This window comes from Anolis carolinensis, chromosome 2 (assembly GCF_035594765.1).
Source record: "Anolis carolinensis isolate JA03-04 chromosome 2, rAnoCar3.1.pri, whole genome shotgun sequence".
NCBI classification, from domain to species: domain Eukaryota; kingdom Metazoa; phylum Chordata; class Lepidosauria; order Squamata; family Dactyloidae; genus Anolis; species Anolis carolinensis.
In genome coordinates, this window is record NC_085842.1 from 304598165 (window position 1) to 304623914 (window position 25750).

The 25750-nt window shown below is 39.8% G+C and overlaps 1 protein-coding gene across 3 annotated transcripts in view; it reads left to right on the forward strand.

Moving 5' to 3' along the window:
- The first annotated feature begins 2361 nt into the window (after positions 1 to 2361).
- slc45a2 (solute carrier family 45 member 2) overlaps positions 2362 to 25750 on the forward strand; it is a 30494-nt gene continuing 7105 nt past the window's right edge. Inside the window, exons 1-6 of one of the 3 annotated variants that reach the window (XM_062972505.1) lie at positions 2362 to 2943; positions 6462 to 6638; positions 12523 to 12866; positions 18753 to 18896; positions 22194 to 22317; positions 25115 to 25245. In XM_062972505.1, the coding sequence (XP_062828575.1) occupies positions 2496 to 2943; positions 6462 to 6638; positions 12523 to 12866; positions 18753 to 18896; positions 22194 to 22317; positions 25115 to 25245 (1368 nt within the window). In that variant the 5' untranslated portion in view covers positions 2362 to 2495. Of the gene's footprint in view, positions 2944 to 6461; positions 6639 to 12522; positions 12867 to 18752; positions 18897 to 22193; positions 22318 to 25039; positions 25246 to 25750 lie in introns of all 3 variants that reach the window. The other 2 variants (XM_062972503.1, XM_062972504.1) reach the window with 2 other exon arrangements.

Genomic DNA, 25750 nt, shown 5'->3' on the forward strand with positions numbered 1-25750 from the left:
GTTGTCGAAGACTTTCATGGCCAGAATCACTGGGTTGCTGTGAGTTTGTCAGACTGTATGGCCATGTTCCAGAAGCATTCTCTCTTGACGTTTCGCCCACATCTATGGCAGGCATCCTCAGAGGTTGTGAGGTTGTTGGAAACTAGGCAAGTGGGGCTTATATATCTGTGGAATGATGTTCAGGGTGGAAGTAAGAACTCTTGCCTGCTTGAGGCAGGTGTGAATGTTTCAATTGGCCACCTTGATTAGCACTGAATAGCCTTTCAGTTTCAAGATCTGGCTGTGCATGGAACCAAGTCCTTTTTCCCTTTGGGGGGGGGGGGTCTGCCTTTGGCTACATGGCAATGTTTCAGAACATGGCCATACAGCCTGGAAATCTCACAGCAACCAAGTTCTAATCAGCATCGCTATGGGTGAAAGATGGTAAAAGCTGCAGTGCAACATCACCAGGAAGGTCACAAAATCCACCATGTCTGGTATAGAGCCTTATCGGCAAATGGTGTTGGAAACTATAAAGCCGAATAAGATACTTCAGGGAGAAGTATAATTCCATTCCATTCATTGGCCAGAACAAAACTGGAAAGCTGAAAACACCTTTCATTTTTATTCACCAAAGCTCGTAATCTTAGATTTAATCCCATAGTTACTAACATGATTTTTTTAAAAAAAGGATTAGCATGTATATTAGAATATTATCACTGGCTGTGCATGTCCAGTCATATTAAATCAAGCAGAGAAAGAATGCTGTATCTACATGCATCTAGTAATAGCTCCCTGTTACATAATTCTTTAATTGTATGTTATTTATGTTTTTGAACATTTTGATAATCTAGCCACTTGAGTTCCTTTCAGGGGAGATAAAGTGGAGTATAAATAAATATAAATAAATAAATAAATAATATATGGAAAAGAGATGGCATTTTTAAAATGAGCCATAAAGTAGAATACTCCCTGTGTATTTTAATTTTCCTCATGGAAAATAGGTATAGATTTCTATCTTTAAATGAAGGAGCTTACCATAATATAAGGAAGGAGCTTCAAGTATTCACAGGGAAAACAGAACCCAGGAAGAAAGAAAGCCAAACATCAAAGTATCCCAAGCATCAAAGCAGATGGAATTAAATGCCACTAGAGGGTTTGCATAACTTGTACTCTTTTTTACCTTCTACAAGTTTTTAAATCCCTGTCAACCAGTTTAGCCCTGTAAACCCATTGTTGCTTCAAATCAAAGTGGAAAAAAGTATCTCATAGATAACTGACAAATGTATTAATATCCTCACCAGAGTTTGGAAAAGTCAATGATCTAGTCATCAGTGCCAAGGGGATTCTGGGATCTGCAGTAAAAATATAAGCTCAATCCACAAATGGCCAATATCTTTAAAGAAAAACAAAATGAAATAAAATAAAATAAAAGGATAAAATATCGATTGCAAATGTCTTACTACCCAGGCAGACAAGTCAAAAGCTCATGCATTTGTCATAGATTCTAATATTGACATATTTCTGATTTTGGATTTCATCATCATCATCATCATCATCATCATCATTTAATTACTTATTAATCGCCCTCCATCCACGATGCTCTAGGCGATTTACAAGATAAAATTGTAAAGGATAAAAATACATACATACAAATATTGATAAAAAATTAAAATAGATTAAAAGCTCTAGTAAAGAGCCAGGTCTTGAGTGCTAGGGTGAAAGGCCCTAACTCCCGCATGGCTCTCATATAGGGCGGCAAGGCATTCCATAAGGCAGGGGAAGAAACAGAAAAAGCTCTGCGCCTGGTCCTCTCCAAGTGCACTTCTCTAGGACCCGTTGGGATGGTTGTTGCGACCTCCGATGATGGGAGAAGGAGAGACGGTCCCTAAGATACGATGGGCCCTGGCCGTAAAGAGTTTTAAAAGTCAGGACTAGCATTTTATATAGACCACGGTAATCAGTTGGAAGCCAATGCAGATGCTGCAGCACTGGTGTTATGTGGCATTTCATGGGTGTTCTTGTGAGTTTGATTGCTACAAATTGTCCTGCTGGGATCGTTCAAAAAGCAACTTCCAGTACTGGCTTGATATTCTGGGAGATGCAGTAAAAAAAAATCCAAATTCTGGTTCCTGGCTGCTTTGCTGAACAGAAGAAAATAGTTTGTGAGGCCGCTTTGCAAAATCAATTTAAAACAATCATGCCTTTAAATGAAAGTTGTGTCCTGGCACGTGAGGATTGTACATTCATGCGAAATGCTTCCTTGCCCTTTTGGAGATAATCCTCCAGTCACAGAGAGCAGAGAACTCTCCATTTAGCCCAGAGCCCTAATAGCACTAATCTTCCATCAGAGGCTCACAGGCGCATAGTACTCCCCCCACCGCTCCCCCCTTGTGCAACTTGTGATTCTGGAGCCATGAAAAGTATGTGAGCCCCTCCTTTAGCTCTTTTTACTTTTTCCCAGCCTTACCCAAGATCCATGTCTGCTGGAGCACGCGCTCCCACACAGCAGCCTGATGAGTCTGTCGGAGCCAGAGATGGCCGGGCTGCTTCCACAGCCTTGTGCGATGGACATTGCCAGCATGGAGTGCAGCAGCGAGAAAGAGGAGACCATGCTCCAGTCCGTGGCTGGGGGAGACCCTTTTGCCCAAGTGGAGCCCCCCAAGAAGGCCACGGGGAAGTTGGTGATGCACAGTGTGGTCATGTTTGGCCGGGAGTTCTGCTACGCCGTGGAGGCTGCTTTTGTCACCCCGGTGCTCCTCAGCGTGGGCCTCCCCAAAAGCTTGTATAGCCTGGTGTGGCTCATCAGCCCCATCCTTGGCTTTGTTTTGCAGCCAGTGGTCGGCTCAGCCAGCGACCACTGCTCTTCTAGTTGGGGCAAGCGGAGGCCTTTCATCTTGGTCCTTGGCTTGATGATGCTGGTGGGGATGGCTTTGTACCTCAACGGAGACACTGTTGTCTTAGGTGAGTAAAAGAAAACTTCAAGAGGACAAGAAAAACAAATACAGTAGAGTCTCACTTATCCAAGCTAAACGGGCCGGCAGAAGCTTGGCTAAGCAAATATCTTGGATAATAAGGAGGGATTAAGGAAAAGCCTATTCAACATCAAATTAGGTTATGATTTTACAAATTAAGCACCAAAACATCATGTTAGACAACAAATTTGACAAAAAAGTAGTTCAATACTCAGTAATGTTATGTTGTAATTACTGTATTTACGAATTTAGCACCAAAATATCACAATATATTGAAAACATTGACTACAAAAATGGCTTGGATAATCCAGAAGCTTGGATAAGTGAGACTCTACTGTACTTTGTTGAAGCAGAAAAGCTGTAGAGAAGGGGAAAACTTTGAAAAATTACTTCTTTAGGACTACAGCACCAGGATGACCTGATGATGTGGCTACCATGTTGGTTGGGGTATTATGCAAGCTGTATTCCAAATACGTAACTTTTCCAAACACTGCTAGAGAAGCCATGCATCAGCATTAAAGTAAAACGGTGGGATGAATATATCAGAATCCACTTTGCACTGCTCAGCCCTTCCATGACTGAAGTACAAAGTGGATTCTGGTATCTTAGTTACTACAAATATCTTAAACTGAGAAATTGTAGCCATGTTGCCTGGGGATTTTGGGAACTTCAGTCCAAGTGGTATTTCAAAATTCAGGAGTAGCAGTAAAGTAATTATTGATTAATTATCGATTGGATGTTGGTTATGGGTTTGCATACTATAGAGTAGCTGGCATTACCTTTTTTTAAAAATAAAGATTTGGGATAAAAATAAGAGGGACATCATGTTAACTGCCTTTCAGACAAACTGCTCAACATTTGCAGCAGGCTGCTTGCTTGATTCAGAAAGTACAGTAGAGTCTCACTTATCCAACATAAACGGGCCGGCAGAATGTTGGATAAGTGAATATGTTGGATAATAAGGAGGGATTACGGAAAAGCCTATTAAACACCAAATTAGGTTATGATTTTACAAAATAAGCACCAAAACATCATGTTATACAACAAATTTGACAGAAAAAGTAGTTCAATATGCAGTAATGCTATGTAGTAATTACTGTATTTACGAATTTAGCACCAAAATATCACGATGATTTGAAAACATTGACTACAAAAATGTGTTGGATAATCCAGAATGTTGGATAAGTGAGTGTTGGATAAGTGAGACTCTACTGTATATGCATTCTGTATTTGGGTTTGCTATCTGTGTTGGCAACATTATTGCACAAAGTTTCCAAGAAAACAGAGGTGGGTAAAAATCCAAATGGATGACTAATCCAATTATGAGATTAATCCATTTACATTGTTTACTTCAAGTGTAACTTCTTGGAAAGGTGAACCACATTAATTTTTATTCTATCCAGATATTAGCAGAAAATTATTTTTGAAAATAACTTTTTGGTTTCAATATTTGGGTGTTCATTCACAGTGCTATTTGGTCAGTCTTATAGAATCTTTTCAAGCATAATATTAACAATTACACTTTACCTGTAAATTGAAATATGAGCTCTGGCCCAATCAGGGTTCTCAGTGGGTTCTCAGTCTGGCCAGAAAAAGTTTTCTTGGCAGTGTGTGCATTTCCTAACTTCACCAGAGAGCTATGGAGACTTTCCCAGTAAGCTTTGCTCTCCTACAGTCTTTCCCAAACAAAGAATGCAAATGACAAGCAATGGGAACTACAGGACTTACCATTTAAACACCTCAAACAGGCATGGTGATTGAAAATTGCACATTGGACTCTTACCCACTGGAGTTTGGTTCCAGGAACACTCTTCCCAGTCCAATTCCAAAATCTATGGATACTCCTTAAATACAACAGCAAATTAAAATGGTGTTCCTTATATAAAATGGCAAAATCAAGGTTTGTGTTGAGGATTAAAAGAATAGTTTCATAACTTGTATGTTTGGACCTATAGATGTAGAATCCATGAATCCATGGATCGTAATCCCAAACAGTAATTTTTCAAAACTGTGCTTATGAGAAGGCTAAATCCCAGCCTTTGGACCAAGACTGTTCTCAGCAGTTCAGCTCAAGGCTCTTGACTCTTCTCTCCTGGCTGTCTCTATGCAAACAGCTTCACCCCAATAATATTACTGCGATTAGGACCAATTCAAAAGACAGCACTTTCCAAGCTCTGAAGACTTTTGAAGTGAACCTGGCATTTCCACAACAGATTTTGAAGGCTCACACACAGAATGCAGGAAGCTTACTTCAAAGCTAACCTTTTAAAGTTCTTCAGGCAAGATGAATCTGTTTGCTGTTGTAACAGGGCATTTGGAGTTAAAAACAATTCAAAAGTGGCTCAGTAGCTTAAAAGTCCAAGAGATCTCCATAGATATTACCAATATATACAATCCTAATATTTATTTTGGAGCAGCTGTACAGAAACCATGGGACTATTTGAAGGGCAGGGAAGTTGCAAAGCAATTTGCAGACTGCAAGGACCTTGTTCTGAAATTGGCTTTGACCCACGGCAGTCACTGGAATGAAATCGCTTTCAGAGTATGTTAACACCAACATGAGTGCTTTGAAGCCTGCCAGATTCATCTTGTGAGTGTTAACCAACGGTGGTGAAAAGGAATATATAATTCCATACGAAATAAAGTCTTTTTGCACGCTCTCGTTCACCATATACATTCAGGCACAGTGAAATTAGGACTGGTAGTTTGCAAGCTAGAGACTTTACATTCCCCAGTGAAGCATAGAATTAAATTACTCATGGTATTATATGTGCAAGAAATGTTTTAACATTTGTGTCTTACAACATCAAACTCAAAACCAAATCTCACAAATATGTGATGGGATGGAGGGTAGGGTGAAGACCAGGGCTCTTCCACACAGTCATATAACCCAGAATATCATGACAGATAATCCACAATATCTGCTTTGAACTGGATTATCAAAGTTCACACTGCCATATAATCCTGTTCAATGTGGATTTTATACAGCTGTGCGGAAGGGGCCTAAGTGAGTGAAAGAAGTTATAGAATAACTCTTCATAGACTCACTCCAGTTCAGCAAATGCATGGAGTGAAGTGCCTAGAGACCTGCATTTAGACCTGGGTTTTGTGTGTGAATGGCAACAGAAATGCAAAATGTATTACGATGATGATGAGGCAACAAGTTCAGTTTGTGGGAAGAAAGATGTTGCTTAAAGCCAAGGTGCGTAACTTTGAAAAGAGTGGAAAACTCCACAAGAGGTTGTCACGCTGTAGGAGAGAAGAGAGTTTCAAGATGTAAGGAATTTTGAGATTTGTTGTCAGGAAAAATAACTTTTCCAAGCGCTACTTTTATAATAACACAACACAGGACCAGGACCTTTCTCCTATAGACCCTTCAATAAATAAGAGAAGTTCTGAAACCTTCCCTGTCCCCTGACTGACTTTCACCAAAGGACCCCCTACTCCCCATCATCACTTCTCTATAAGTAATACCTTTCTACCAAAATTTCTTTTTTCTTTTTGTAGCTTTGGTCCCTGACCGAGCCAGCCAAAGGACCTGGGCTATAGTCATCACTATGCTGGGTGTGGTGCTCTTTGATTTTGCAGCTGACTTCATTGATGGTCCCATCAAAGCTTATCTATTTGACGTCTGCTCTCACCAGGATAAGGAAAGGGGACTCCATTATCACGCCCTTCTGACAGGTAAAACAAGGCTTCCGAGGCACCTTCGTAGGCCCTTTATAGCGTTGATAATTGAGATTGAGGTGGTGTTCTGGGAGGGAAGAGGAAGGGAAGGATGCTTGCTGCATTGAGGTCTCCTCTCTGTTTCCATGCTAAAGCTTCCCCAAATGAATTGCTCATCTGATCCGCTGCTTTAGTCAGGAGCATTGTTTAAACAGGTTGCCTTGTGACCACAGAACTACAAAGAGGTTCTGGAAGAGAAGCTTCTTTCAAAGAAAGACGCAATTAAAACAGAAGTCAGCCTAGCAATGTTTGGTATGCTCTTGGGTTGCTTTTGTTTTCTTAGTCGTGTATGGGGTACACCCACTCACCCCAAATATTATGTTTCCCATGAGAACTGAAGGTTTTAAATACATTGGGCTTGTGTAGAAATGGAAAGGTGCATACAGCTCCATTCCTTTGCCTCATATCACACCAGAAGGCAATGACAGGGGTATAGCCACTATATTATATTTGTTAGCAATGCTACTATTACCTATGCTGACTTTTAAAAAGTACATTCACTCTCTCCAACTGTTCCAATTTAGCAAACACAGTTCTGATTAATCCATTCCTGTCCCAATATTTCAGCTGCTATTAAAATGTCCTACTTTATTCCACCGCCACCCCTTTTGTCCTCATCTTACTTAATTTGCTGCAAAATGAGTTCCAAGTGCAAAAGTCATTTGCACTCAATTAACTCTGCTGGACTCTTTCCCTTCCTTGCAGACTCAGGCAAAAGCAAACTGCTCTTCCTAGCTTATGTGTTCTTCCTCATGAATAACTTTTGCCCTCTTGACCACACTCAGTGTTGCTCATCTACACGTGTTCTGCATTTAACAAATTATTGGGTTTTTTTTTAATTCAAACTAAATCACAAAAGAATAATCTACATTCAGCAAGCCTTGATTTTGCTCTTTAAGATGAGAGACATCACTTTGCTGCACCATTATTTGTAATGAAACTTGATCATCAACAGGATGGAATGATTTTTTGCTTTGAATGTATAGCTAAACATGCATCCACATTATACTAGATTAAACAAAACTATACTGCATATTTTTTATCTAATTCTTTATGAATGACACCCAGTGAAACATTTCTGGGATCAATGTAAACTCTACCTTTAAAATGTTTTGAATTAACATATACATCTTAATCACCTTTTGCCAATATTTAATTCTCCCACATGTGACCAAAAGGATTTTTTGTCCAGACAACCTCAACACTGATCTGAAATACTTATTAGCATTTTCTTACAAATTGTATGACACCACCTATACAACACCTATACACCTATACCCTGGTGGTGCAACAGGTTAAACCGCTGATCTGCTGAACTTGCTGACTGAAAAGTCGGTGGTTCGAATCTGGGGAGCAGGGTGAGCTCTCGCTGTTAGCCCCAGCTTCTGCCAACCTAGTAGTTCAAAAACATGCAAATGTGAGTAGATCAATAGGTACCGCTCTGGCAAGAAGGTAATGGTGTTCCATGCAGTCATGTCGGCCACATGACCTTGGACAACACTGGCTCTTCAGCTTAGAAATGGAGATGAGCACCAACCCCCAGAGTTGGACACGACTAGACTTCATGTCAGGGGAAAACCTTTATCTTTACCTTATGTATCATCTTACACACGTTTTCTTTTAGATTGCAACTCAAAGCAATTTTTTAAAAAAAATCTTTGGTTCATACATCCATTTGTACATCATGCCCAAAATTTGGGGTCTATCTTATAATGTATTCTTTGACAAATCAATCTTCTGTTTCTATTTTCAAAAGGCATTTACACACTTTTTAAATTACACCATCATCATCCTTAACAATTCTAAGTAAAAGCCATTTTCTCTAGCCCCTTTAATGGGATCTCTCTTATCTTGTTTAGATCTCTTTTAAGGTTGTAGACAAGAAAAGCAATTGAAATCTGTTCACTTTTTAAAAACATCTGTGTTCACTTTAAGCTTCAAACTATCTTGTTCCAGTGCTCACTTGCTTTTAAATACATGAATGTGGCATCTCTGAATGAAGTTTAGGAAATCTTCTCTTTTTCTAATTTTCTAAAAAATTTCGAAGCTAACACCAAGGGATTCTGTAAAATGAAGTCCACCAATTAACTATTTCAAACTCTGGTTTGAATTATCGTTAATACTGATTTTGCAGTACCTAATAATGATTTGTCCCGCTCAAAATAACGCTCATTTGCCTTGTGTTGACCCACGCTTTCCTGTGTCTGTTCAAAAATCAGGGCAACTATGGGTAGAAATCATGTTTCCCTTCAGATATTGTTAGATTGCAAGTCCTAAAGTCCCCTAATAATGTGGCCAGGCATCAGGAATGCTGGGAGATGCAATCCAACAACATTTAGAGGGCCACATGATCCTACCCCTGCTTTGTATTCTCATCTTGAACACCACAATGAACGTCATGATGCGCATTTAGCTGTTTGTATACTAACCGCTGGGAGGAGTTGATCACTAAGTGGGTTTCGGTAAAATGTCAAAATACCAATTTAAAATTCTACAAAGGGCTGAGAGTTTTCTATCATGAAAGAAAAGGCATTACTGTTTCCTGGCTGGAATTTCTTTTTTTTTCAACAGTGGTCTTTCCTATCCATTGTAAATCCAGCCTTTCCCCCTTTCACAGATCTAGTAATTCTTATGCTTGAAGAATGATCGTTCTCTGACCTCCGGACTAATCTTTCATGTTGGGCTGGCAGAGGTCTTAAGGGAGGGAAGGAAAATGCACGTGATCTGAATGCCTGTGATAAGCCCACCATAAGACAAAGAGCAGATTGTGCTGCATTGCAACCCCAGGGAGCAGAATGTCAAAAATCACCTGCCATGTTGGTTTGGGAGACAAGACATCTCAGATGTTACTCATGCTGCTACTCATGGGATGTGTCCTTGTATTTCTGGTAGATGTCACAAATCACGGGAGTCACTGCATTTATCATTTCCCAAAACAGAAGCTGCTCCTAAAGGCACACTGTGTTTATTTATTTATTTACAGCATTTATATTCCGCCCTTCTCACCCCGAAGGGGACTCAGGGCGGATCACATTACACATATAGGCAAACATTCAATGCCTTTTAACAAAGAACAAAGACAAACAAACATAGTCTCCGAGTGGGCCTCGAACTCATGACCTCCTGGTCAGAGTGATTCATTGCATTGATTGATTGCAGCTGCTCTCCAGCCTGCGCCACAGCCCGAGCCCAGTTTATGATGGAGTCATTCTCAAATTCTAGCCAATATTGTAGAATAAGCTGATTAATTACAAGCACAGCCACTTTTTGTAAGTGTCAGACTTTAACAATTCTAATTTCTTAAAGTTTCCTACACACAGGAATGGAAGCATGAATAAGAATGTCTTTTCCTTCTTTCTGGGTCTTCCTAACAAACTAAAACAAACACAGAGAAAGCTTGAGTCTTTTGGATCACTCAATAAGATACAAGTCACATGGGCATAGCACCATTCCATTTTTTATTTGGCCCACTGATATCCAGTGCTGACCTTTGGAGAGGATTTTCAGTTCTCACAGGTTGTGTGGCTCTCTGAATGATCCTCATGTCTAGACCTTCTACAGTCTATTTTAAGACCTTTCGAATCACAGAGGTATTATGGGACTTCTCAACAGAATGTTATTTAAACATCTGTGATGGGAAAGCACAAAGGTGGGATGAATTACTTTTTTGCCCGGCCACTCACAGAATGTTGGCTGAGAAATCACTGGAAATATAATCAAAACTGGTATCCTTAGCAAAGCCCTGAGGAGGCTGCATCAACCCAGGCAAGCAAGACCATTGTACAGGAAACTGGAGCAAAATGTTGCAGTAGAATATGGAGCAAAAATGTTACTTCCTGGTAGAATTGTTCCTGTTCCAGGCTCCGGCCAATGTATTTCCACTTTCCTTGGGAATATTGCATGTGGCTTACTTGCTGGATTTACATCTTCCTTCAAAAACAAGTTGAACTCAGGGTATGGCTAATAATGAAATTGAATAAAACTATTATCAGTAAAACATGAAGCAAACTAAAAACTGAAGAGATTAAAGCTGCAAATTAAAATGCACCAGTAAAAGAAAACACAGAATTGCACAATTAAAACCCCCTTCCACTGCGAGTGAAGTTAGTTGCCAATGTCTTGCCGGAAGGAAGTGCATTTAGCTTTCACACGAGGCTGGGAAATCACAATGACAGCAGGATAGTACCATTTTGACTATAACTTTTCGCACAGCCTTTTAAATGTCTCTCCTGTTGCTCTCCATGTATTCATGAGCTGGAAGACAGGGCTAGTGAGGCAGTGTGGAAGAGTGATCACAGAATTGTGCATTGCCAAAGCAGCACCATAGTGCAATTGCAGAGAAGTGTGATAGCAATTGTTTCCACACTATTGTTACAAAACAACAGGCTGGCATGATAATGCTATTTGCCTGCTTGTGGGAAGGAGCCAGCCTAACCTTTGACAACACAGACTAGATTTGCTTGGGGGGAAGCCAGTGAAAAAGCTCTCGCTTAGAGCCAAACCCAATACATCCCTGAGGTCTACAGGAACAAGAGATACAGTAGAGTCTCACTTATCCAACATAAACGGGCCGGCAGAATGTTGGATAAGCGAATATGTTGGATAATAAGGAGAGATTAAGAAAAAGCCTATTAAACATCAAAATAGGTTATAGTTTTACAAATTAAGCATCAAAACATCATGTTATACAACAAGTTTGACAGAAAAAGTAGTTCATTACGCATTAATGCTATGTTGTAATTACTGTATTTACGAATTTAGCACCAAAATATCACGATGTATTGAAAACATTGACTACAAAAATGCGTTGGATAATCCAGAATGTTGGATAAGCGAGGGTTGGATAAGTGAGACTCTACTGTACCCCAAAACTCGTGTAAGCTGTTAATGGAAAAACATGGCCTCCTAGATCAGTGGTACTGAAAGTGCTCACCCTTGAGCCATTGGCTGTTAGTCCCCAATGAATTAATAAATAATAATAATAATAATAATAATAATAATAATAATAATAATAATAATAATAATAATAATATTTTTATTTTTATACCCCGCCCCATCTCCCCGAAGGGACTCGGGGCGGTTTACATGGGACCAAGCCCGGACATCAACAATATAAAAACAAAGCAATAAAACAGATCAATCAACAATAAAAATAAGTCATAAAAAATCACATACAAAAATATAATGATAAAATCTTGGATTGGATCCAAAGGAACTGGGCCAAAAGTGCAAGTTATGTCAATATCATCAGGGAGGAGTGGTGGTTACCAGGAAGGAAAGAAACAGTTGTAGTCAATGGCCATATATATGACATTGACTACAATTATTTGGAAAAGAAATACTGTTAGCACTCCACATCAAATTGCCTGAGATATACTAGATAGCCTGAACCTAAGGAACCTGAGCAGAACATTCTCTGTTTCTTCCTCTTCTCTGTCTTTCCTTTCCTATGAGCTGCCAACATTCTCAGGCTACAGAGCAGTATACAGCTCACCATTTGGAGATGAGTTTTTCCCATCATTTTCCCATTGATGGACCGTTTTACCCAATGTCTCCATCTTAATATTCAATAGTCTTGTTTTGTTTACAACCCTGTTTGCCCTCACCACTTGAGTTTGCTAGTAAATGTAGCGATATCTCTTTCATCTATTTAAAATTACTGTTTTATATATGTATTGTTAGATTAGGATCATTTGACAGTATATTGAGCTGATTGGGTAAAACGGACCACAAGAAGAAAAAAATAACCAGAAATGGAAGATGATTTAATTCTTAAATGGGGCACTCATTTAATACATGTTTGTATTAAATAAAACTTTTACTATATTTTTACTTTTAATAGAGTGTCTCCATTTCGTTTTAGGTCTGGGCGGGGCCCTTGGCTACCTTACAGGAGCCATTGACTGGGGCCACACTGTCTTGGGAACCTATTTGGGAACAGAATTCCAGGTGATGTTCTTCTACGCCGCTCTTGTCTTCCTGATCTGTCTTACGGTACATTTGTGCAGTATTCCTGAAATATCTCTCACCACCACCAAAGCAAAATCCAAAGCCCTCCTGAATGCATCTAAGCCTCAACAATACGGTTCCCTGGGGAAAGTCAAGAACGGTTATTTCAACAGCGGATATAATGAAATACAGATTGTATCACAGGAAAGGAAGCTCCACATAAAAAAAGACATACAGGTAATGGTACCATTTTTAAAAGTTGTAATAGATTCTTGCTAACAAATATTTATGAGCAGGTGCTCCTGAAGCTTCATTTGCAAGGGAAAGTGCTACAAGTAATCAGAAATGCCAGGTTGTTGTGGTGGTGGTCCTGGTTGTACAAAGGAATTTGAAACATAAGATTTATGAGCTGCTTCTTTGGACATGATCCTGAACAAGTTGTTCATGAATAAATTCCATAAAAAGCATTGGAATGGGTCCTGACATCCTTTCACACCACATAGTTGTAGCACTATAATTCAACTTTAGCTGCCATAGCAACTTCCTATGGAATTCTGGGACTTGCAGTCCCATTTGCTTTTCATGGAAAGGAGCTTCATGTGAATTCTGGCCAGAAAAGTTCAGGTCATAATAAAGGCGATTATGCAAGACTGTGTGCAATTATTAAATTGTACCAATTGCATTCAAGGAACCAGAAGAAAAGAGTAAAGAGATGAGGGGCTTGTGTTGGGTGCAGATAATATATGAGGGTGGGGACTGCCTGCAGGCTGTGGATTATATAGAGAAAATTGATGGTGTTTACTTTCTACTCATTTTGGGAAAAGGAAAGTGGAGAAGGGGGACAAAGCTCAGTGGCCTTTTACCAACCAGTATTCTCAGTAGTAGTCTTGATATCCCAGTCTCCTGACTCTGTATAAAACAAAAAATTAATTTAGCATTTAAAATATATCTCTATTTAATGTATATTCTGCCTTTCTTCCAATACAAGACCCAAAGCAGCTTTGTTGTGATAGTGTTCCTTCAAATCATTTCCTACTTATGGCAGCCCTAAGGCAAACCTGTAATGGTTCTTTGGAGCAGGGACTGAGAGTGTGAGACTTGCCACTGAGTAGGAAATCGAATCCAGTTCTTCAGAGCCATAGTCCAATAGTCAAATAACTATGCCACACAACTGTTATTACATTGGGGCTTTTATAAAATAAAAATAAACATTTCTGTCAAAGGCTGAGAGAATTTGACATGCCCAAGGTCACCCAGTAGGTTTGAATCCTCATCTTCTGGTGTTGTAGCCTTCCTACACCATGCGGGTTCTCAAAAGCCAGCTAAAATATGTTTTAAAAATAGCTGGATTATATATATGTACTACAAAAGATAGTCCAATTAAAATATTCAGTTTAAACAGCTAAAACACATTCAGAACAGATTACACATTAAAAATATAGACTTCTTACTGAACTCCTCTTTAATTAGCTAAATGCTGAAGCCCTCTTTCAATAAGGAGGCCTGTGTTCATGGGTGAAAAGAAAGTGGAAACGCAACTGAGCTTCCCTTGGGAGGGAGCTCCATAGCCTGCAAGTATCGACTGAAAGGCCTTATCTCAAGTCATTTCCTACTTATGGCAGCCCTGAAAGGCTTTCTCTCAAGACCTTGCCAGACATGGCTCTGAGGGTTTTCATGTGGAGAGAAACTCTTTCCCTGAAGATTGTAAGGCTGGGGTAGGCTCTTAGAGGGAGGTACAGGCTTTCAGAAAATATCATCATCATCTTCGGCGATCATTCGTGCCCTTCAAAGTGTAGGGTCTTGGCAGTGGGTCTGTAGGTGACTCTAGAGACCTCTTTTTGGTCCACATGTTCTTTTGCAGTGAAGACATCGGCTTCCAGGTGTTGACTTTTGTGGAGAGGTGGCTGTCAAGGTAGCGGAAATGGTCAACATTTTCTAATGTTACACCATTAAGGTGTATTTCTGGCATTGCAAGTGGTTTGGATAACGCCTGCAGAAAGAGCACTTTGGTTTGCTCGATGTTCAGTGAGAGGCCAAGCTTTCTGTATGTTTCTTTCTGCAAAGGTATTTAGAGTGGCTTATAGGTCTTCTTCTGCATTAGCACACATTATCATCAGCATATTGGAGTTTTATAACAAATGCTGTGACCTTAGTTTTGGATTTCAGTCTGCTGAGGTTAAACAGTTTGCCATCTGTCTGATAGATGCTTTCTATGCCGGTGGGTAGTTTCCCATCAACAAGATGCAGTATCATAGTTATGAAGATGGAGAATAAGGTTGGGGCAATAACACATCCATGTTTGACACCTGATTCTACCTTAAATTGGTCACTTTGGGAGCAATTTCTGGCCAAAACTGTTGCCATGATGTCATCATGGAGGGGTCACAGGATATTCACAAATTTGTCAGGGCATTTGATTTTTTTGGAGGATTGTCCAGAGAGCACTGCAATTCACTGTGTTGAATGCCTTTGCAAGGTCAATGAATGCCATATACAGAGGTTGGTTTTTCTTGGAGCTGTTGACCAGTGAAGATCAATTCACTGTTCCTCTGGAGGGGCAGAAGCTGTTCTGGGATTCTGGGACGATGTCTTCTGAGACAGGTAGAAAGTGGTTTGCAAGGATTCTAGTGAGGATTTTCCAAGCAGAGGTTAGACAGGAGATACCTTGATAGTTTCCACAGTCTGTTCTTTCCCTCTTTTTGAAAAGGCTGGTGATGGTGGCATATTTGAAGGCTGCTGGGATTTTCTCCATTGCTTACTTTTTTAATGAGCTGGTGGAGTTGTGCTGTCGTCTCAGGTCCACCCTCTTTAAAGATTTCAGCAGCCTTCTTCTGCCTTCACAGCCATTGTAACGTGTACCATGTTGTTGTCTGCCTGTTCCGCTGTTGAGGTCTTCAGATTGTTCTTGATCTTGATTCTCCCCTGTGGCCATGACTCTGACAGTTACACCCGCAGTTTCATTGGGACACGCAAGCCCCCTCACCATGACAAGGTGACAATCCATCAAAGGGATTTTCTGTATTTAGAAAATATGGACATAAGCTGTATAGATTTTATAAGTCTTAACCAACACTTTGAATTCTCTTTCTCTCTATTCCATTACCAGAATACTTCATGAAATATTTTAGGCTGATTGAGTCATTAGTTAATATTCTACAATGCTGCATGAAAAAAATTACATTTTAAAACTGAAACTCCCTTCATAATAAAAACCTTTCACTTTTCATTCTGAAATAAAAGCTATGGGCATTGATCCCAGGAAGTAAGCCGTATGTGTGCCCCTGCCCAGCTGTCTGAGTTCACTGGTCTTGATTAATTGTGTTCTGATTTCATGTCTTGAAATAAAGCCAAGAATGTACTTGGCAAAGTAGTGCTATGTTCAAATGGTCTCTCAGCTAAGATCAAGTCAACACATTTAATTAAAAGGACTCAGACAATACATGGGATTTGCATTATAATATAGGTTTTACATGGTTCTTGCCCTTGTGTCAAAGAACCTCAGATTGGATTAGATAGCATAGCAAAGAATGAAGTATCTGTAATCTGATCCATAGACATTTCCTTAGAAAATGGGGTGATTGCATGTCAGCCTACATACATTCAGCCAGAGTCTGTGCATTCATCTGCATAGGCTTACCATGAAGTTACTCCTGGTTGTTTTCATGATGTCCAAGGTCTTCTGGTCTTTATCCTGTGATAAACAAGGTTAATCCAGTTGAGCCCCACATTAAGGAAAGTTGGGGTTTAGCTGAAAATCTGGAGCATCACCCCAGTCTGGGCACAGTGTGGATAGTACAATTGGGTTCAATGTGGACCAGGGTGCTGTCCACCCAGGTCACCACCATTAACCCTTTTTCCTGAAGCTCATCAGTACAGGGGAAAGGGGATAAATCTGGACCTTGTTGCCATCATCATTGTATATCCATAATCTTTCTCCTTGGTCACATGGATGTCTCTGCTGTTGTCAGCACAGAGAGCCCCTAATGGCCAGAAGCTCTCCCAGAACTCTGCACCAGTGATGGTGACAGGAAAGTAAGATGACAATCCAGTTAGCTGAACCATTCTTGGCCCAGCTGGACCATGCAGACTCTACTCTGCTGCCACTATGGTTGGAGACACCATAATGACAACCTCCAGAGACAGGCCAGAATATCACTGTTCCAACTGGCTGTGGGCTAAACAGCCTATGGAGATAAGCCATGGGTTGATGAAAAGTTAGTGTAAAAGTTGGTTCCTAAATAAACTGATCAGATCCTTTTGCATCCAAACCGGAATATGTCATCATCTGTGAACCATCCAAGAACTAAATAAACTCCAGCCAGGGACTTCAAGTGAGATCTGCCTGCATAAAATTGGATTTTACACTGATGTACCTAGAAATCATCAGACTCATCATTTGACCCAAGTTGGGCTGTCAAAACAAGAAAAGGAATTGTGTAAGCAGTGTTCTATGATGTGTCCATTGCTACACATCACCAACCAGTATAGAGTACTGGGCTATATGAAACACTATGATTTCAGAATTGTTTTTTTATCTCTTAATTGGGTACATAATAGAAGAACATTTTTAGTGACAAGAAGTTCTGTAAAACTGCATTTGCCTGTGAGCACACATATTTGTATCGACTGTGTTCGCTAATGACCAACTTTTGGAAGGAAAATAATGAAGTTGTTACATTGGAGAAAATTGCCGTCTGGACACCATGATGACTGTGACACTGAAAATATAGTGCAGGATCTATCTCTAGCTACAGGAAACTAACTACATTGGCCATATATTGATCCAGGTGAAAATTCCTTCACCATACATATCGAAAAGCTCACTCAACCAGTCCAATGGATTTGGCGTGAGTTGGGATTCGCATTTTGGATGCTTGTCTGAATGAATAATATAGATTGTAAGGGTGCTTCTGTATGTTGATCTTCCCTGTCAACTTCAGACAGTTTAGGAACACAGAGAAAACTTGCATTGTAAGGGAACAATGTGAACAAAATGATTCAAAATCTAATCAGGTTGACTTCATGTCCAGATTTCCACCAGCTGAATCTGATAATCTGAAGGTGAGCTTTGAGCATTACGTTCAGTTGAGCATCTACACCGTCAGCATCAGCGTCATCGTGGATGTTGTTTCTTTTACTAGTGCAGTCTCTGTTTCTTTAGCCCTTTGAGAAGTTCATCATAAGCAATTCTCTTGGGATGAGATTTCTTGCATCACTTTTCCAACTGTCCAAAGGCACAACCACGCCATGCTTCTAATGTTGCTTTGATGTGTTGATTCATTGATCTTCATTCAAGTCATTCTGCCTTGCCATACTTCTGTCTCTTAAGAAAGAAATACTGTTGTTTTTCATTATTTATTTAGTTCATCTATAGCCTGTGGCATGCATCCTATACAATCCCAAGCAAGTATACATATTACAAAAAAGAGTCCGTCTCTTGCATAGTCTTGGTGCAGGCATGGGCAAACTTGGGCTTAAGCGGCTGAGGGGGGAAAGGAAGGCGCCTGAGACTGTCAGGAATGGTGGGAGTTGAAGTCCAAAACACCCGCAGGGCCCAAGTTTGCCCATGGCTATCTTAGTGGCCATGAATACATCGTGATTGGAGATAATCTGGACCCTTCCTCTTTTCCTATAATATTATTTCATATTTATTGAAAGTATTCATTCATTACCCTTTTGAACTCCTGAGCCATGATTTACAATAAAAAAAGGTTTTATTAAAAAAATATTTAGGTAAAATTTAAACACATTTTAAAGTTTATTTTCACATCAAAGGCCAGAAAGGATTTTATAGTTTTGCTCATCTGCTGGAAACTCAGTAGGGTTGGAATCAACTTGAAAGGTATTATCCATGTAAGAAGATCAAAGAAAGTTGCCTCTTTGCATCTCCAACATTTTGGAGATCACCAAAGCCCAGCCCCGAGCATTTCCAATGTTAGAAGGGTATGTTTTCCCTTGACATTTCATTTTACTTTTTAGATAGAAGGACAATGTATTAATTTGATTTGACTGTGGATTTTTTTAAAACTGTGAATACTGGATAAAAAATACTGTCTTTTATGAATACTTCTAGTGTGTTTAAAACAAAGCAGTTGCTTAGTTTTGTTTTGTTCTTCATTTCAGGTTCAGAAGCAGATGACCATTAAGTCTCTCCTAAAAGCACTTCTAACCATGCCGTCCCACTACCGCTGTTTATGTGTGAGCCATTTGATGGGATGGACTGCTTTCCTTTCCAATATGCTCTTCTTCACTGATTTTATGGGGCAGGTAAAGAAAAGACAGTGTCAAGGGTGGCTGCATCCTATTTTATAGCACAGTGGTTCTCAACCCTTGGCCCTCCGGTTACTTTAGATTTCAGCTTTCATAACCCCCAGCCAATTTGTCCAGAGATCAGAGATTCTGGGAGCTGAAGTCTAGAGGATGAAAGGTTGTTATAGAGAACACTCTTCTGCTTCAAGTTGTCTATTATTAACTGTAGTATGCAATCCAAATCCAGTTTAATGATGAAAAGTAAGAAGGGAGAAGCAAGGGTCCTTGAAGATGCCTATTAACACTTAGCGCAAATTGGCTCAGCAGTCCCCATGGTCAATCAGGCCATATTCTTTCCCACTATGCCGAGATGTATTGTATGTCTATATAAAACACTAGCTGTGCCCGGCCACGCGTTGCTGTGGCAAAATATGGTGGTATGGGAAATAAAGTATTGAGGAACTGGTGGTAGTTAAGGTAAAGGGTAAACGTTTTCCCCTGACATTAAGTCCAGTCATGTCTGACTCAGAGTGTTGGTGCTCATCTCCATTTCTAAGCTGAAGAGCCAGCGTTGTCCATAGACTCCTCCAAGGTCATGTGGGATGACTGCATAGAGCGGCGTTACCTTCCCGCCAGAGCAGTACCTATTGATGCACTCACATTTGCATGTTTTTGAACTTCTGGGTTGGCAGAAGCTGGGGCTAACAGTGGGGGCTCTCCGCTCCCCCAATTCAAACCTGCAGCCTTTCGGTCCAGAAGTTCAGCAGCTCAGCGCTTTAACACGCTGCGCCATCAGGGGATATTATTTCCTAAAGGTTGTGAATATACAATATTTCTGATTGGGTTTTTTTTTGTCTGTTGGAGGCAAGTATGAATGCTGCAATTAGGAAAAATGATTAGGATGTAATGGCCTTGCAGCTTTAAAGCCTGGCTGCTTCCTCCCTGAGTGAATTTTTTGTTGGGAGGTGTTAGCTGGCCCTGATTCTTTCCTGTCTGGAATTCCCTTGTTTTCAGAGTGGTGTTGTTTGCAATATTTTATGTGTGTCTACTGTCTGTGGCCCTGAGAAAACAGAGGATTTGCCAGACTTTGATGATGGGAATACTTTGTTGGGAGGTGTTAGCTGGCCCTGATTGTTTCCTGTGTGGAATTCCCCTGTTTATTTACTGTCCTGGTTTTAGAGATTATATTGTTCTGCATTATTCTATCCCAGTAATTATTTCATATTAAAGTAGAATCTCACTTATCCAACATTCACGTATATAATGTTCTGGATTATCCAACGCAGTCTGCCTTTTCATAATCAATGTTTTTGTAGTCAGTGTTTTAAATTCATTGTGATATTGTAGTGGTAAATTTGTAAATACAGTACAGTAGAGTCTCACTTATCCAACATAAACAGGCTGGCAGAATATTGGATAAGCGAATATGTTGGATAATAAGGAGGCATTAAGGATAAGCCTATTAAACATCAAATTAGGTTATGATTTTACAAATGAAGCACCAAAATATTTATTTATTTACAGTATTTATATTCCGCCCTTCTCACCCCGAAGGGGACTCAGGGCGGATTACAATGAACACATATATGGCAAACATTCAATGCCAATAGACAAACAACATTCAGTTTTAGACAGACACAGAGGCATTTTTTAACATCTTTCCAGCTTCACGATTTCCGGCCACAGGGGGAGTTGTTGCTTCACCGTCCATTGATGGCTGTTCTTCCTCTTCTTTTCCTCGTGAGCAGTTTTATGGTGTTGTAGATTAGTTAAATTAGCCTCCCGCATAAAGCGTCCCTAAATTTTCCCTACTTGACAGATGCAACTGTCTTTCGGGGCTGCTAGGTCAACAGCAAGCCGGGGCTATTTTTATTTTTTTTTTATGGTCGGAGGCTTAACCCGACCCGGGCTTCGAACTCATGACCTCTCGGTCAGTAGTGATTTATAGCAGCTGGTTACTAGCCAGCTGCGCCACAGCCCGACAACAAATTTGGCAGAAAAAGTAGTTCAATACACAGTAATGCTATGTAGTAATTACTGTATTTATGAATTTAGCACCAAAATATCACAATATATTGAAAACATTGACTACAAAAATGCATTGGATAATCCAGAACATTGGATAAGCGAGTGTTGGATAAGTGAGACTCTACTGTAATTACTACATAGCATTACTGCGCATGGAACTACTTTTTCTGTCAAATTTGTTGTATAACATGATGTTTTGGTGCTTAATTTGTAAAACGATTACCTAATTTGATGTTTAATTGGCTTTTCCTGAATCCCTTCTTATTATCCAACATATTCACTTATCCTGCCGGCCTGTTTATGTTGGATAAGTGAGAGTCTACTGTATATTGATAATCTTAAATTATCTGCTTAGAACTGGATTATATGAGGCCCCTTCTTCACAGCTGTATAAAATGCACACTGAAGTGGATTATATGGCAGTGTGGAGTCAAGATAATCCAGTGCAAAGCAGATAATGTAAGATTATAAATGGGTTATAGAGCTGTGTGGAAGGGCCTTGAGTCTACACTGCCATATAATCCAGTTAAAATCAGATAATCTGTGGAAGAAGCCTAAGTGAGGCCTAAATCAGCCTGTCCCCTAACTGAAGCCTGGCTGTCCCTTGGCTGGTTGCTAGGCAACCAAGTGGGCAGAGATTAGCCCTCTAAACTGGCAGCAATTGGATAAAAAAAAATTATTGCTCTCCCTCTAATTAGGACTTTATTTTTCTTTTCTTTTTGTTGTATCAACCTGGAGGCATGGACGATGGGTTGTGTTGTCAAATTTCGAGGTTGTGGGACCTGTACTTTTGTTGTTTTGTCCACTGCCCTGATGCCATCACTCTTTTATATATATAGATAGATGGATAAATTCTAATGAAATAAATTGTTTCTAAATTTGTGATGATGCACACAAATTGTAATTAGCAAATATTATGCACTTCTGTACCTCTCCATTGATCTTCATGTTCCTTCCCTATTGGCAGTTTGTAAATGGCCAAAATGGATTTACATTTTTAGATTACAACTCCCATTTACCATGCTGGCCAGGGGGATTCTGGTGGCTGTAAGCCAAAAATGTAATTTTTCAGAGTTTTGATTCTAACCTGCTGTTGTATGTCATGACATCAAGATGCAAGAGGTGATATATTATGCTAACAAGGGCATGGCTTTTTCCTTCCTAGTTCTCTTTCTTTTCCATCTCGGCTTGACATTTCTTTGCCTTCTGAGTCTTGTTCCATTTAATGAGACCCAGGGGCCCATCAAAAAAAACCTATTCTTTCTTCTTTTTTATGATGCTTTGCAGATTGTGTTTAACGGTGATCCTTATGCACCGCATAATTCCACAGCCTATCTGACCTATGAAAGAGGAGTAGAAATTGGATGCTGGGGGATGTGTATCAATGCAATTTCTTCTTCGCTCTACTCGTGTAAGTACTATCAAGAAACTGAACTCTTACTTGAACTTCTGAATAAGCAAATGGATCCATGTAGGGCTTCATAGCGTTCACCATATTTTATATATGATATAAATGATATGATATATGATATATATATGATATGATATATGATATACTATTATATGATAGTATTTGAGAATCTTTGGCCCACAGGCTCTAGAGTGAAAATCCCATCTGGTCCTCAAATTTCTACAGTTTTCTGTGATTAATGGAGTTACATAGATATTTGAATTTTCCTGAAACTAAACTGTGTGTAGAATCACCATCAGTCTACCCAGGCTTATGCTACAATCATCTTTCTCTCAGTTAGTTTTAAAGAATATACCATTACTCCTAGAATCCTACTGTAATACTCAAACCAGTTCACAATATTAGATCCTTCAAAAATATGTTAGTTAGAACTGTGCAGTTAAAAGAGTGTTAATTGAAATTGGCTATGGGGATTATACAATGCCCACACTCCTTTTGTGCTGGCTACCAATCTGTTTTCGGGCATGATTTAAACCGCTTATTGTGGCCTATATAGCCCTATATCCCTTAGGTCCTTTGTATCTGTAATATACCCCATGACTCTATCCAGACTCTAAAGAGAAGTCCTTCTTGAAGTCCCATTGCTCTCCCAAATATTGAAATGGTATGCAATATCTTGAAATGGAACTACAATGTCTTCTTGAGATTTTTCTGTTAGCAAGAGAAAACATGTTTAACCCAAGAGGCTTAACAACAGAGTTTTGAGGGAACGGCTTTTAAGAGGACCCAAACAATTCCCATCCAATCTGCCTGAAATCAATACCAGAAAAGATTCTGGGTCAGATCATTAAGGAGGCAATCTGCAATCACTTAGAAAGGAATGCTGTGATCACTCAATGTCAACACGGATTTCTCAAAAACAAGTCATGCCAAACTAATCTTATCTCTTTTTTTTTGATAGAGTTACAAGCTTGGTAGATGAAGGGAATGCTGTGGATGTAGCATACCTTGATTTTAGTAAGGCCTTTGACAAGGTCCCCCATGATCTTCTTTCAAACAAATTAGTAAAATATGGGCTAGAGATAATACTACTATTAGGTGGATTTGTAATTGGTTAAGCTATCAAACCCAAAGGGTACTTACCAATGGTTCCACTAGTGGATTCAATCCTGGGCCCAGTACTATTCAACATTTTGGATGAAGGTTTAGAGGGCATGCTTATCAAGTTTTCAGATGACATCAAATTAGAAGGGATAGCTAATACTCCAGAGGACAGATCAGAATTCAAAATGACCTCAATAGATTAGAGAGCTGGGCCAAAACTAACAAAATGAATTTCAGCAGGGACTAATGTAAGATACTACATGTTGGCAGAAAAAATGAAATACTAAGATACAGAATGGGTGATGCCTGGCTCAACAACAATACATGTGAAAAAGATATTGGAGCCATAGAAATAGCCCTGTTTTGCCGCTTTTATTCCCAGCTTGGGCAGAGCCTGTTGAGCGCCATCAGATGACTCATGGCAGGCCCTGCCCACATTCCTCCCAAAGTAGAGGGGAAGTGCCAGTGCTACCCATACTTTCCACCCTTTTCCCCATCTGATGAGGACAGGGACACCTGTCCCATCCCCACCGTATAAGGGGGAAAGGAGGGAGCGCCATGAGCACCCTGTACACCTTCTCTTTGTTGGTGATTGCTGGTGAACAGCACAACCCAAAAGGATCATGTGAAGTGGGCAAAAAGTTCAACATGAGCTTAAAAAGCTAATGGGATTTTGGGCTGCATCAAAAGGAGTATAGTGCCTAGATTGAGGGAAGTCATGGTGCCTCTCTATTCTGCTTTGGTTAGACCTCACCTGGAATACTGTGTTCAATTCTGGACACCACAATTTAAAAGAGATATTGAGAAGTTGGAAGGTGTCCAGAGGAGGATGACTAAATTGATCAAAGATCAAGAGACCATGCCCTATGAGGAGCGGTGTATGTTTAGCCTACAGAAGAGAAGGTTGACAGGGGACATTATAGCCATGTATCAATATGTAAAAGGATGTCATAAGGAAGAGGGAGCAGCCTTGTTTTCTGTTGTCCTTGAAACTAGGACTAGGAGTAATGGGTTCAAATTACAAGAAAGGAGATTCCACCTGAACATTAGGAAGAGCTTTCTGACCCTGGTATCTGTTCAACAACTGCCTCGGAGTGTGGTGGAAGCTCCTGCGGAAGCTTTTAAACAGTCTGGACGGTCATCTGTTGGAGGTGCTTTGATTGTGTTTTCCCTGCATGGCCGGAGGTTGAACTAGCTGGTCCACGTGGTCTCTTTCAACTTTATGATTCTATAAGAGGGTGCTTGCTTCAAATGGTACTCTTTTAAAATTGGTTTAAAAGGGTTTAAATTATTTTAATATTGTAAATGACTTGATCTGACTTTTGGAACATTGGCTTTTTGTGTGTATTTAACAAATTGCATAATCATTTTAATTTTAAGCCACCTTGAGTCCCAATTTTGGGAAGAAGGTGGAATATAAATAAATGATGGTGATGATGAAGGTGATGGTGATGATATGCATACAAGTCTCCTTTTCATGGAAAGGAACTAACTGATATTTATTTCAAGAATACAGTGCATGATAGACTGTACTGTAATGATACACTGTAATATTTGAGAGTTTATGAAATTGTTATCTTTTTATAAAGTTTATTTTTTCTCGATCTTCTTCTATCAGATTTGCAGAAAGCTCTGCTCCCTTTTATAGGATTAAAGGGACTTTATTTCATTGGATACTTGCTTTTTGGACTAGGCACTGGGTTCATTGGACTCTTTCCCAAAGTGCATTCTACTCTGGCTCTGTGCTCCCTCTTTGGCGTAATGTCCAGCACATTATACACAGTACCATTCAACCTTATTGCTGATTATCACAAAGAAGAGGAGGTAAGTTAAAAGGCATAGTGGTTGCAATAACTTTGAAATATTGTTTTGGGGATTGTAATGCCCAGTGGCCAATCTGCTTGCTTGAGAGTTCTCGGAGTTGTAGCCCAAACCAATAATTTTTCTAACCTCTGGCTTCTTGGCATATAATATATCAGCCAGCATTTATAAAACAGAAATCATTTGTAGATTGTGATTTGTAGAGCATACCCTATCTTCAGCCAGACATGTCTGATGCTTCCCATTGTAATCAAGGTAATGTGGTGGTCTCCAAAGAAACTGCCTGAAACTGCTGTAGGAAGCTGCAGGATTTTCTGAGCATTTTTGGGAAATTTAGTGAGCAGAAGACTTTCCTAGTTATATTCTTATATGCTTGCATGCAAAAAATACATGCTTGCTGCTGATTAAAAATACCTAAAATTACCTGTGAGAAGGAAACTGAGTATATACATCTTATTGTAGGGACAGATAATATACATCTTATTTTATTCTCATAGCCACATAGACA